Source organism: Eremomyces bilateralis, assembly GCF_010015585.1.
Source record: "Eremomyces bilateralis CBS 781.70 unplaced genomic scaffold P152scaffold_4, whole genome shotgun sequence".
Lineage (NCBI taxonomy): Eukaryota > Fungi > Ascomycota > Dothideomycetes > Eremomycetales > Eremomycetaceae > Eremomyces > Eremomyces bilateralis.
In genome coordinates this window covers 720,041-732,880 of record NW_022985070.1, presented here as the reverse complement: position 1 = coordinate 732,880, position 12,840 = coordinate 720,041, and the positions used below count along the sequence as shown (strand labels likewise).

The 12,840-nt window shown below is 52.5% G+C and overlaps 4 protein-coding genes across 4 annotated transcripts; 2 read left to right on the top strand and 2 right to left on the bottom strand.

Annotated features, from left to right (window-relative positions):
• Positions 1–1,745: 1,745 nt before the first annotated feature.
• Positions 1,746–2,288, top strand: P152DRAFT_471614 (uncharacterized protein; the record flags this gene model as incomplete). Its single annotated transcript, XM_033681080.1, has 2 exons — positions 1,746–1,797; positions 1,846–2,288. 2 exons carry the CDS (start codon positions 1,746–1,748, stop codon positions 2,286–2,288), a joined length of 495 nt encoding a protein of 164 aa, XP_033536592.1.
• A 253-nt stretch (positions 2,289–2,541) lies between these two features.
• P152DRAFT_240057 (DUF1760-domain-containing protein) lies at positions 2,542–4,941 on the bottom strand. The gene has a single exon (XM_033674620.1). The coding sequence runs from the start codon at positions 4,764–4,766 to the stop codon at positions 2,796–2,798; it is 1,971 nt and encodes a 656-aa protein (XP_033536591.1). The 5' UTR covers positions 4,767–4,941; the 3' UTR covers positions 2,542–2,795.
• Positions 4,942–5,121: 180 nt separating this feature from the next.
• Positions 5,122–7,640, top strand: P152DRAFT_480075 (phosphatases II; the record flags this gene model as incomplete). Its single annotated transcript, XM_033681743.1, has 5 exons — positions 5,122–5,363; positions 5,426–5,493; positions 5,552–5,869; positions 5,917–6,145; positions 6,194–7,640. Exons 2-5 carry the CDS (start codon positions 5,442–5,444, stop codon positions 7,638–7,640), a joined length of 2,046 nt encoding a protein of 681 aa, XP_033536590.1. The 5' UTR covers positions 5,122–5,363; positions 5,426–5,441.
• On the bottom strand, positions 7,616–12,443 carry P152DRAFT_431102 (uncharacterized protein). The gene is made up of 4 exons (XM_033677412.1): positions 12,045–12,443; positions 11,834–11,987; positions 9,652–11,780; positions 7,616–9,599 (listed from the first exon to the last, which is right to left on the bottom strand). Exons 1-4 carry the CDS (start codon positions 12,157–12,159, stop codon positions 8,104–8,106), a joined length of 3,894 nt encoding a protein of 1,297 aa, XP_033536589.1. The 5' UTR covers positions 12,160–12,443; the 3' UTR covers positions 7,616–8,103.
• Positions 12,444–12,840: the final 397 nt, after the last annotated feature.

The following is a 12,840-nucleotide window of genomic DNA, read 5'->3' as shown; positions in this document are numbered from 1 at the left end:
CAACAAATCATTGAATTGCCTGCCAATATGAAAGGTCGTTAGATGAATTAGAATCCTAGTGCAGGATTCCAGAGCAGAAGGACGCCTTTCAAGTTTCAACCTACCTGTCCCAAGTGACACGAGTGCAGGGAAACGGGAGAAGCTTGGTGCCTGGTTGCCTCCTTTACGAAGGTAAGCATAAATTACGATCGACCTGAGGTTAGAAATGACAACGGACGGAGTCTCGAATGTATAGATGCTCGGAGATTCTAGGTAGTATATTCACGAGGCTCCGCCCGTAGATGACATCCCATACACAATTAGCGTGCCGTACGCATGAATTGATGTACAGTCAACCTTCGCTATAACGATTGAATCCGTACAGGCGAATCCAATCGTTATAACACGGATATCGCTAAAACGAATTTTCTTGGCAGCATTGATTGAGAATCCGTGCAGGGAATCTTATCGCTATAACGCGAATATCGCTGTCGCGGTAATCGTTATAGCGGTGGTTGACTGTAGTGAGTGGTCCCCGTCTCGTTTGGTCTCGATTCGGAGTATCGACATTGCAAGAAGCACCGCTCTGCGGTTGTCTTGGATGAGCTTGATCAAGCCTCGTTTCATGTCATAAAATAGTAGTATGTTAAATTCCCTGTAATTAAAACCATCAACACTCCGTCCTCGAGAAGTTAATAGTATGAGACCTGCTGACATGATGTATCATCGACAGAACAAACGCTCCGCCCTGTGGATTGGAACCTTTGGCATATCGACATGTTTATGGCCGCTATTCCTGCGAGTCACAACATGGAACCGTAAAGAGCTTGGAAAGACGTAATGTGTTCACTTCTGTCCTAAAGGGGCGGTATCGTTTGGATTACCTGGGGTAGTGATAGCTGACTCGCGTGGTGGTGAATGCCGATGAAGTTGTAACTAAGAAGGTGCCGTGAAGGAGAGCTGTCCAAGGTCTATCTGGGGCAGAAGAGACTGATGGGCCCTGACATATCATGTCCTCCAACCTCAGGTAGCGGAGAGTCGTATATAATTATCGACTTGACTAACAGGAGTGTAAGGTATACTACAAAAGAGGAAATGTGAGGCGAAACGAAGATGACGATTCGGTGTTTCGGCTCCTGGGGATATGCTTCTGGAGCATCAATCTCTTCCTCTTCGGATCTCATTCATGGCAAGGAACCTCCTTAGCGATGATCTTCCACGGCATACTTCCCACAATCAGCCCCTGGAATCCCGCTTCGCTTGATCAGCAATGCCTTCCGCGAAACCATGCCGGCACCACATGTTATCTATGAAGCGATACCTTCGAACTGCACCATTGTTCTACTCGGGGCAAGCAAATGGGTAGACGTCCACTGCCCCGACGTGACGCGTAGGACTCCAGCAAGATGCGTAAGACCCAGTCAGACGCGTCTTCCCAACAACAAACTGTGTGTTATATCTGGAAGTGGCCTCAATAGCGGACATTCACGTGCGCCTTTTCAACCCTTCCTCAGCGAACAGTGTTAGTGGAGCATTGTTACCTACTATTTATTGGACTCGAGGACCACTTCTCTCTTCTTTCAATGTAAACATCTTCCTACCTTCACCTCGCTCTTCCTTCAGATCTTTTGGATTCAAGATACGGAGATCTTTTCGGCATCGTCAGCCTATTCTTGCCTCATCAACTGAACCATAGACAGCACATCTCCATTTAATTACTTCAACAATCATCTCAAGCACTCCTGCACCTATCTCCATTCTCAGCCATGAGTGCCCAGAGTTACTTCATCCCGGAGAAAGCCGCTTCTGAGCATAGGGGTAAGTGTCTGTTCTTGATATCAACCTCAGGACTTACGACTGTACTAGTGGATTGTGCCAGTCCCGAGCATCTCGAAGAAGATCTCCTCAAAGGAATCCTTCGCTACGTTCGACTGAAGGAGTCTTACGTGAACTTCGTTGATTTCGCCACCCATATGAAGCCCGTCATCGGTATCCACTACGATACACCTGATGGCAAACAGCGGCCTATCGAACCCGCGTGGCGCCGCAAGGTGTTCGAGCGAGTCTTCCAAGAACTGGTGAAGATGGGGGTCACCAGTTGCATCAAGGCGAAGAAGACCCATAAAGAGGCTCGAAAAACCTTCAATCTTGGAGCTTTGGAGGATAGCCTGCCAGATACGGATACCTGGACTTATGGTGCTGAGCTTACCCCTCCCGTACCTCAGCAATGGGAAAGGACTCTGCCTATTCTCCCCAGTCGGCGCATGAACAACCTCCACCTCCCGCTGCTCCTCAACAATGGGAAATGACTCTGCCTATTCTCCCCAGCCGACACCATGAAGAACCAAGTCCGCTTAAGCAAAACATCATCAGCTCTTGCCTGAAGACTTTGTGCATGAGCTCCTTACAACCACAGGCACTTCGATGTCCAGTGAGGGTTGGTGGGATGACAATGGTTATGAGCGGCGACCCCGTATGTCGTCAAGGTTATGACGATAGGTAGAATCACTCGCTGACTCTCATCGGCTACTATTCTGAGATCCTTTGAGACATCATATCTCTATTGTTATCAACAACGATTGGTTCAATCCTGGACACCCCGGTGATTGGAATCAGGGTCCCAGAAATTTTGCGCCGTACTGCTAGGAAACAGATGGATTTGTATTTTGATGACCTCTACGTCATGATTGAAGCATTCGCCTTCATGTCTCATAAGTGGCAACCGATTGTCCACCTGCTACGAGCAATTTTGCCGATACGAACGACCCACACATCAGCCTTAGCAGAGGCGCCATCAATAGGCCGAACGACCCGTCTTAGAATCCAGCTTTCTTAGTCGACGTCCTGATCCTCTCAAGCGCATCCTCCACGATCAACAAGTCACAGATCTCCGCCTTTGCCTGCTCGGCATCCATCTCCAACAATTCACCGGTGTCCAATCCTTTCTTGAACGATGCCACCAATGCGGCCAACGGCTCGAGGTAGCCGTTTTGGACGGTGGCATGGAGTCCACGGATGCCGAGAGGCTCGTGCAAGGGTTGTGCGGTGACGATAAGGTACCAGAAGTTGAGGGCGGCGAGGTAGAAGCCCAGGTTGATGCGGAAACGGAGCCACGCTTCCTTGGGTTGGGTTCGGTCGACGGCGGGATCGGTTTTCGGCCAGAGGAAGGGGGCGACTGACGAAAGGGCGACGGGAGTCGCGAATATGGAGGTGGTGTTATCATCCTCTGTATCTGTTGGCCCCGGTTTGATGTTTAGGATGCCGAGACCGAGATTGGCCTCGATGGTTTCGCCTTTGAGCCAACCGACGGCAGTTTCTTTGAGATTCTCGTATGGGCAATGCTGGAGGGTATCTTGAATGAATGTTAACCGCAATAGATCGTGCGGGTGACATCGGAGGATCGTCGAGGTGACGAAGTGTGCGACGCCTCGGAGTTGGGGAATTGGTGAATTGGCCGATATCAACGACGTGGCTTGGAGATAGTTCAAAAACTCGTCGTCCGAGGTCGGTTCCCCGACGTTTCCTGTTCCGATGGCGATTATCGCAAGCGCGAGGATCGTATCCAACAACGCCTCCGACTCGAGGCCAGTATTCCTGCCCGCAACTCCGATGAAGTTGGAGCAAATTTTCGCATGATCCGGGAAGATGGAAAACTTGGGGATGGACGGGCTCCGGATATCATACAAAATCTCCGCCACTTTCTTGGCCGTAAGAAGGAACAGGGCGCCGTTCTTGGAAAGGGGGATGTCTGCAGCCGACTCTGGAGGATCGTCTTCTTCAGGTTTGCCAGTTGGTTCGGGATCCGTGCTATTTACTATCCGCCAGAGTTCGGGTAAGTCGATGTCAAGATCCTGGCAGATGGCCACCAATTGACCGAGAACAGCACCCTTTTCTTTATATTTCTCTTGGGTGGCAAATTGCTCGATCATGGTGGTCCGACCTTTGACTTTCGTTTCCGGAAGGAGTTTCTCCTGTACTCGACTGCTCCAGGCCATCCCAGCCACGTCCCCAAAGTGAAGAGCTAGCATGTATTCTTCCAAGATGTGGGTCATGAAGGATTGAATCAAACGGTTCTGAATTTCTTTTTCTCCCACAGACTCCTCCTGGGCTTCGGGGTCTGGAGCCGCTGCAGTAACCTCCATCAGAAGCCCACTGGTACTTCGTCTTGGGGGTAGATGAGGTCTTTTGGTTCCAGTCAAGGTCTTGACAAACTTCACGACGGATTCAGTGGTATCGTCTAGTCTGGGGGTGGTTTTTGAATATGCCGCCAAAATGGCTTGCAGCGTCCCTGAAAGGAACCTGCTAGGGAACTTGGTTTTGAGACGAGGATGCAGAATAGAAAGCATGGATAAGAGAGTTTCGAACTGTAGAATTGGAAGTGGAACGGAAGTCTCTGATTCGGTTTCCTGGATTCCTTGTGTCGCCGACGAACTTGGTGGGACTTCGACGCTCGATGGGCCAGTATTTGGCTGATCATCATCCTCATGTTCAGAAATGTCAAGATCAAAGTCTAGGAAACGCAAGGCTTCGGTGACCTTCAAAACCACTTCTCGAGGATTCCCGAGCTGGGCAACATCTTGTAGACATTCTCGTGATTCCGGTAGAAGTGGAATCAGTAGTGCGACGAGATCCCAACCAATGTTAACCGTTAATTTTGAGTCTTGAAGAGCTATGTGAAGGATTGGGAGATTGTCTTTGGTCAAGTTGTGTTCAACGAGTGTCAGATAAGTGATGTAATCCATCTCAGGCGGCAAAGCCGCGATGAACGGATGATCGTGGTGTTCCATGTCGATGGGAAAGATAGAGCGAGTGAGAAGAGCTGAAACGAGGGCGTTCTCAAATTAATCCCAGGAAATACGTTGGCAGTCTGATGGTTGATACTGGATACTTACCTACCAAAGAACTTTGAAGGCGATTTCGACTTTCGATGACGATGGAATGAATGTATGGACATCAAACAGGAGGTAGTGGACGGTGGAGGGGTGGAGTGGCTGGAGAGATTACATGTGGCGCAAATATAAGCACGTGATCTTCAGGGGAATGAAACAACCACGTGACCGTACACGTGATATGCTATCCCGTAATCCCGTTACCCGGCAACGGCACTCCCCCTACCATTTACCCCCAACATCTTGTGTGTGTTGCTGAAACTAAAAACATGCCGAGAATTGTACTTATGCGCTTCCTCTCCACCTTTTACTCTCATCCTCTCCAATTCTCAACATTATTGTTTGTATCTTTCGGTTTCGCTTGGAGGTGACCTTCGCAAGAGTCGGAATTCCTGCGCCAGTGACATATTCGGAACAGCTCCATCTCTCATCTCTCCTCGGTCTATGCGTTTACCCGTCGTCATCACCACCATTCTTATCTAGAGGACGAAAACAGTGAGTGGTAGTCAATTGCAACTACTGAAAGAGTGACGGAGCTGACTACTGTCCATTGATAGCCCTTATTCCACAGTCATGCCTTCAAACACGTCCGTCAGTTACGGACAGGTCATCGAGTATATCCAAGGTAAACATCATCGCCAGGTCGCAAACAAGTCAAAGTGATATTCTAACAGCGCTCTTAGATCGAGTCTACCTAGCTTCATACACCCACCCACCATCGGAACATACTCCCTTCCCATATCCGACCAAACCTTCGAAGTCACCGACGAAGCGATCGTCAAGAGCGCAAAATGGTCCGACAGCAGCATCAACAACCAGGCCAAAAGTCCCGGCATACTTCACCATTGACAACACCCTCCTGTACAATGCATTCCACGCCGATTTTGGTCCATTGCACGTCGGTCATCTCTATCGCTTCGCAGTTTTACTTCATGAAGTTCTGGCAGATCCTGCCAATGTTGATCGCCCAGTGGTTTTCTGGAGTAACGACGACTCAAGAAGTGAGTTAACATCTCAGACATTGGAACCTAATGCTGATATTTCTAAGGTCGAGCCAATGCTGCGTGCATTCTGGCATGTTATATGGTGATGATCCAGTCATGGCCACCACATCTCGCGCTTGCACCGATATCACAAATGGATCCACCATGCATGCCGTTCCGGGATGCTGGATACAGCCAGGCGGACTATGTTTTGAATGTTCAAGACATTGTTTATGGTGTGTGGAAAGCAAAAGAGGAAAATTTGGTGGGCCTACGGGAATTTAACTTGGAAGAGTAAGCAGATCGCATCGACATTAAGGGAAAGCCGTTGATGATAAACAGATATGAACGATTTGAGAGAGTCGATATGGGGGATTTCAATTGGGTTACACCCGATTTTCTTGCCTTTGCATCTCCTCAATGCACACCAGTGGCACCGGTCGCCCAGTCGGACCCTCGGTGGGCCAAGATCCCATCAACAAGGTCGGGCGTGGCTGCAGCGAGAGATATACCGCTTCCATTCAAGAACGTGCTCATGCATTTCAGCGAGCGGAACATTGGCCTCGTCGTCCGCTTGAACTCGGAGCTTTATTGCCCAACATACTTCACCAAGCTTGGCATCCAACACCTCGATATGATCTTCGATGATGGGACATGCCCGGGACTTAAGATGGTTCGTCAATTCATCAACTTGGCGCATGAGGTCATCACGGTGCGGAAACGCGGAATTGCAGTTCACTGTAAAGCTGGATTGGGACGGACCGGCTGCCTCATTGGAGCCTATCTCATCTATCGACATGGCTTCACAGCCAACGAGATCATTGCATTCATGCGGTTTATGCGACCGGGTATGGTGGTCGGTCCTCAACAACATTGGCTTCACCTCAACCAAGGCACATTCCGCGAATGGTGGTTCGAAGATACGGTCTTGAAACCGAAGCTTGCTGCCATTTCTACCCTTTCCGCTCCTGCTACACCTTCAAAATCCTCCCCACGACGTCTAGTCAGCACCAGTCAGAGCTATACTCCCCCTCACAACAAACGAGAAGCCCTTGGCGAGATCACCTCCAACGGAGAGCGACCCGACTCCCGCGTTTCTTCCGGATCCTTCCATACATCCACTTCCACCTCCACCATCGAACGATCCACGCATACCACCACCGTCCCTCCAACAAACCCCACCACCTGCGGCGTCTCTACTGAGAACCTCCCTGCCCCCACCCCCGGCCAACCCCGCAAGACCTCCAAACGCTACGGTCCCGGCGTCTCCTCTCCCCTCCGCAACCTCTCCAGCCGCCTCAGCTCTCCCCACACCGTCGACTACATCCACGAAGATGATCCCCACGCCCTCCCTGCCGTCTCCGACACCGAGGGCGCCGACGACGTCGACGTCGACGTCGTCATGATGTCCTCCTACCGCGACGCCCCTTCCGGGGAGACCGAGGAAGAAATCCAACTCCGCATGCTAGCGCGCCGCCACGCGAGCCGGTCACCGACATCCTCAACGCGCAAATCGGCAGCGGCGGCCGCGCGGCGGGCGGTGAGTCATTCGAGCGGCATTGGGGGGAACGCGGCGGCGTTGCTGGAGGAGCTGGGCATGGGGGATGGGGAGGTGGGGATCGAGAACCGGCCGATCGGGCAAGAGACGAAGGCGCGGAAGGTGAGCGGGGGTTACGCGAAGATGGACAATCGGGCGCCGCAGAGTGCGAGGAAGAGTGCGGATGGGGTGAGGAAGGTGAGTGGGCGGGTGGGGAGCATGGGGAGCATCGCTGTCGGGGGGAGGAAGTGAGTACTCTGGGGTGTCGAGAACGTGTTCGATGGAGTGTAGATGAGCTCTGATGTGTTACGGCTTGCATTCCACTTCGCTCGACAAACGAGCAAAGGCGCGTCACGGGAAGGAAGTCATGTCGTTCGTGCGTAACGGCGTTGGGATTGTTAGGAAGGAGAGGAAGTCCATGTTTTCTTCATTGTTCGGCGTCCGGGCTGATTGTTCGTCCCATTTCTTCTAGCCTTATTGCGTTGATTTCTTCCCAGCATGTAGGTACATGGATGATGAAGTGATGCTCATGCAATCCCGCAACTTCAATTCGCTCGCTCCTATGAATGGTGATGGTCGTGATCGGCATCAGTACATGAATGGTGAATCGCCGTTGACGTCGAGAACCACAGTCCCCCGTCCGTGATTGATACACCCAAAAAAACCAATTGAACACCAGTTCCAGCGCATCGCTGAATTCGCTACATATCGCCCATCAACCCGCAGTCTTCTCCATCACGTCGACAGCGCTGCCCTGCATTCCTCCTACACCCACCTCCTGCATCGGCTTCACCGCATCCTGGAGCCCCAGCCCGCCCATCTCCCTCGGCACGCTCCAATCCTCATCCGCGTCCGGATCGACGTAGAACTCGAACCCCAGCGCCGACTCGTTGAGCGCCGGCGGACTCGACGGCACCGTGGCGTCTGTCATTACACCCGCCTGATCGATTCCCTTTCCGTTTCCCTGGCCAACGAACCCCGCCATCCCGAGCCCCGCCGCGTCGCCGGGGATCTGCAACTGCATCAGCCCCGCGTCCTCGAAGAACCCGTCGCTCGTCCAATCGGCCCCGTCAAGCTGCATGCCGCCGTCCATCTGGCCCGCGCCCCATACGCGTCCGGGAGAGCTGAGGAGGCCGAACGTGCGATGAGGACTGGTGAACAGTCCGTCGCTCAGCATTTGGTTGAGTTGCGCGGTAAAGGGCGTCATGTGCACGCCGAGGTTGGTGGGTGGGAGACCATCGTTGCCATCCAGCGCGTTGTCATCGGCTTCAACGAGGGAACGTCTGCGCCTCCGCTTCGAGGATCGGGAAGGGGTGGCGCTGAACTCGTTGTCCTGATCACCATCGCGTTGTCGTCTCGAGCGTGACGATCGATCTTTCCCGCCGCTCTTCTCCGCGATTCGGATGGACCGTCGAGTGGCAGGGGTGGGGGTTTTGAGAAGAGATGCGAAGCTGAATGTCGAATTCGATTTGTTGGATTGAGGGGTTTTCCGTGGGGTCTTGGGAGCGGATGGCGAGGCGATTTCGGGAAGGTCGTCGAACAGGTGCGCGAGCTCATAGTCTGAAATTGGAGGCGGATGGTTCTCCTTGTCTGCCTCGGTAGATTCGTTGGTCTGGTCCGCTGGGGTTTCAGATGCGTCTTCATTTGTGAATTGAGCTCCATCGCCTTGTGCATCCGTTTGCGAGGGCCCCATAGAATTTCCATTCCCGGACTCGGAGTGAGGCGGCGATCCAGCTAGAGACGCTTTTGAAGACGCGGGATCTTCACCAAGCAGCTTCATTTCCCCATCCTTTCGCGGCGAAGGGAAGAGCAACCGACGAGTCGGTTTAGGTGTCGGGTCAACCCCAATTTCCGCAGAGTTCTGTTGCACCTCGGGCCTCGCGTTTTCTGGAGTCGCTTGAAGAGCATCCTGCGGAGCCGCAGCTGCTGAATCATCCTTTGATGTTGAAGGCTGACGCTCCGCTTGATCGGCTGGCGCCGCATTTGTGTTCAAGGCATCGTCAGGAGAGCCGTTTTCGCCCGTACCATCGACACTCATGCCAGCATCCGATTGAGGCGGAGCGAAGAAGTCTGATGAGGGTTGAGGAAGGCCGGTATACTCGATTTTCTTCTTCCTTTGGCGGCTCATCTTTGATTCTCCGGGCTTTTGTCGCTTGCCCCAGAGGAATGAGGGTCGCATGGCGCCTTTGGAGACGAAATAAATACCACAAGCTGGAATTCAAAGTCAGCATGACCCATTGACTAAAATTTAACCAATACTCACAGTTGCAAAGTGTGACCTCCTCAATGTTGTCGCCGACCTTGTCTTCGGGTCCCGGCGACTTCTTATAGATCCGATATTTGGTCACACGGTCATCTTCGTCCCTCTCCAGGACTTCAGTGCACAGAATGCCACCAGCCTCATTGCGGAGCACCACGTCTGCAGGATCGCCGTCTACGACGCGTGTAAAAGCCTTTCGCCATGTGGAGGGTTTGATGTCACCACAATTGATGCAAAACCGTGGCATCTCACCCGATCGAATGGCACTTTCGAGGTTGTCCTGGATCATCTTCTTACGACGAGCACCGGAGCCACTCCGAGGTTTTGGAGGTTCTTGAGGCCCCTCCGGTGCAGGCGTAGAACCAGGTGCCTCTCCATTCTGCTCAGCGGCGAGTGGCGCTTTGGAGTTTGCGCGTGATCGTGGTTGTGAATTCGATTTAGATGATTTTTTGGCGGGTTTCGTGTTCCCTTTGCCTGGACGCCGGACTTCCACTGTGCTAGTCTCTAACATAAAAGGTGGAAGCACGTTTATGTTCGATTCGGGGGCACTGGTCGCGAGAATGGGCCGGTCTGGGGCCTTGCTTGCAGGACAAGGTGTGCTAGGAATCGGGTTTTCGGAGGGAAGAGGATTCATAGGTCTCTCATCGGGTAGATCGGACTGATTGACTCCTGGAGCTTGTGTTCTGTGTGACTGACTGGCTGGTGGTGGTAGGTCAGCCGCCGCACTTTGAAGCCGTGCTTGGTAGGATGTCAAATTCTTCTGGGCCCGCTCAAAATTTTCCGTCAAGTGCATCTTGGATGGGAGGAGTTCCTGGGGTCCATAGCAGTGAGATATCCAGTCGGTCGTGGAATTTCTCTTATGGATTGCCTCTAGCTGCTTTTTCTTTCCCTGCTCCTTGTTTCGGACTCGTTGATCTTGTATATCGACAGTATCACTTCCGAACCCGGAGTCGTTGGGATTAATCTGCGTCGCCGGTGCAGGGCTATTTAGCGCGGGCTGGATAATGTCTCGGCGTGTAGGAAGTTCGGGCGGCGATGAAGGGATATCCGAAGTGGGAGACGCATAGTGACTGCCTGATTGTTCGTCCTCCGCAGAGTAGAGCCCTGAGTCAACTTGAGGGGCAGTTGGGGGCATTGTTGGATCAGGCGACATATAATCCACCAAGTCGTAGGCAGATTCCTGACGCAGTGTACTCATCCCAGCTTGAGACGGGCGGCGATCTGGTTGAGCGAACCTTTGTGGTCGAGGAGTTGGAGCTCGCCCTGGACCATCATGGCCTTGAGCCATAAGATGACCGGGAAGTGGACGATGACCGCGAATAGAGGCCTGGGTACTCGCCGCAACCCGCAAAGAATCTTGCTTGGCTCCGAAAGCTGTCTTACCACGCCATTCCACCTGTTCGAGACGTGCACGCTTCTTTGCCGGGCCTTCCTCAATATCTCCTTCGCCCCAGTCAGACATTTGCTGATTTGTCATGTCACCACGGACGGATGCTCTCGAGGGAGGTCTGGTCGGTTGGGGGTATTGTTGCGGTCCTTGGGATAGACCATTCGCGGACCGGACACTTGGAGTGGGGCTCCCAACTCGGCTACCTTCAATGCTGTACGCAGGAGTCATACCCGCATCGGAGAAATCTGCCGCCCGGGCCCTCGGGGCTAGTATATCGTGTAGCGAATCCGAGGCCATGGAATACGATCTCTGAAGGCTGCCGCGTTGCATCTGGGGTTGGGCTGGTGGCGACCCCGAGTGACCGGTCAGCCGACCGTCGTCCTGGTATTCGCGGGGATAATTCGTCCAAGCAGCATTTTCATATCCATCCGGCATCGGTCGATTCATGCTGCGATAACGCTCCATGTTCGCCATATACTCCGTTTGTGAGGATGATGGTACCGGAACCAGCCTCAATTTCACCTCTAGAGTCTCGGAAGCACCACCTGAGAATATACCCAATATATTCCTGCATACTCGGCCCGTGATCATGGGTTGTGAATCGCTCAGAGGAGCATTTGGAGTGGAACCAGAAGTAAGGACGGCGGATAACAGGCCCTGTCCGACCAGAGGAGTGTCATATTCGGAGAAGTCGTACGCATAGACGGTATAATCGTGTTCGAGTTTGGAGATCAGTTCCGGACTAGAGGCTGGGTAAGCGGACCCTACGAAGATTGCGGGGCTGACGGAATTTACCTTGCTGTGATGATTGCTTGGATGCAGGTCCTCAGTTCAATCACCCCAATCTGAGTTGAGTCATCGAGATCGACCACGGGGACATTCACGGCGTTCGGCAGTCGGGCGAGGCAGTTGGTCTTGTTCTGATCGTCGAAAGTATAAAGAACTTTCACTAAAAGACGAAAAGTAATTAGAGAGGGTCCAGCACCTTCAGAACTTCATGCATTACCTTTCATCAACCGCCGTGGAATGTCGAGTCCAGCAGAGTCCATGTCATTTCCACCGTGGGCGGTGAGATCGGATCGTGGAGTAGCCCCATCGGAGGGGAGGGATGGGGAAGACATGACGCGCAATTATAGATTTGGGAGGGTCGGACGTCGAGAATGAAGATGTCTGATGAGCATCATAAAGGACGAAAAGACATGCTGGAGTCCTGCGAAGAAGTGACAGCCGAGTGGTGGTCGGAGCGAGGAGGACGCGATGGTGGTTGTTATAGAAACAACGTTGGTGGAGGAATCACGGTAAAAGAAAAGGTTTGGGGTAACGACAGGATATTTAAATAGACCGATGACTCCATGCATCTAAGAACTCTGCTACACGAGAATATCGAGGGAATGGTGTGAAGGAGAGAAGCTGAGATGGGATTCAAGACGCGAGAGAGGAAGAGTCGCGTTGGACGTTGGTGGTTGAAGGGTTGAAGCTTGGAGATGCTCCCGACCAATGAGAGCGCGTGAAATTCAAGGTATGATCTCCAGTCCCAGCCTCCTCCGAAAGCAGTTGCATCCTCACTTTCTTAGGTTGATTGACATCCCTAAGGCTAATACTACCATAAAGGGACCTAAATAAAGTAAATTGCTAAAGGCGACTCGTACTCCCAATGCTCGCACCGCCTCGATACTTACGGTAAGTTCTACAGTTTAAACTAGCCCTCTGGCCTACAGGAAATATACAATCCGAGTATTCACGAATTCGGCGTAGATACTACTTGGGCATAGCGTTCGGTCGACGGAAACCCCTTTCGCACC

Coding starts and splice junctions, on each gene's coding strand:
- P152DRAFT_240057 (XM_033674620.1), bottom strand. CDS start 4,766: ATGGAACACCACGATCATCCGTTCATCGCGGCTTTGCCGCCTGAGATG.
- P152DRAFT_431102 (XM_033677412.1), bottom strand. CDS start 12,159: ATGTCTTCCCCATCCCTCCCCTCCGATGGGGCTACTCCACGATCCGAT. Junction 11,988..12,044: donor TCCACGGCGGTTGATGAAAG/GTAATGCATGAA, acceptor TTCGTCTTTTAG/TGAAAGTTCTTTATACTTTC. Junction 11,781..11,833: donor CAAGCAATCATCACAGCAAG/GTAAATTCCGTC, acceptor CCCAGCCTCTAG/TCCGGAACTGATCTCCAAAC.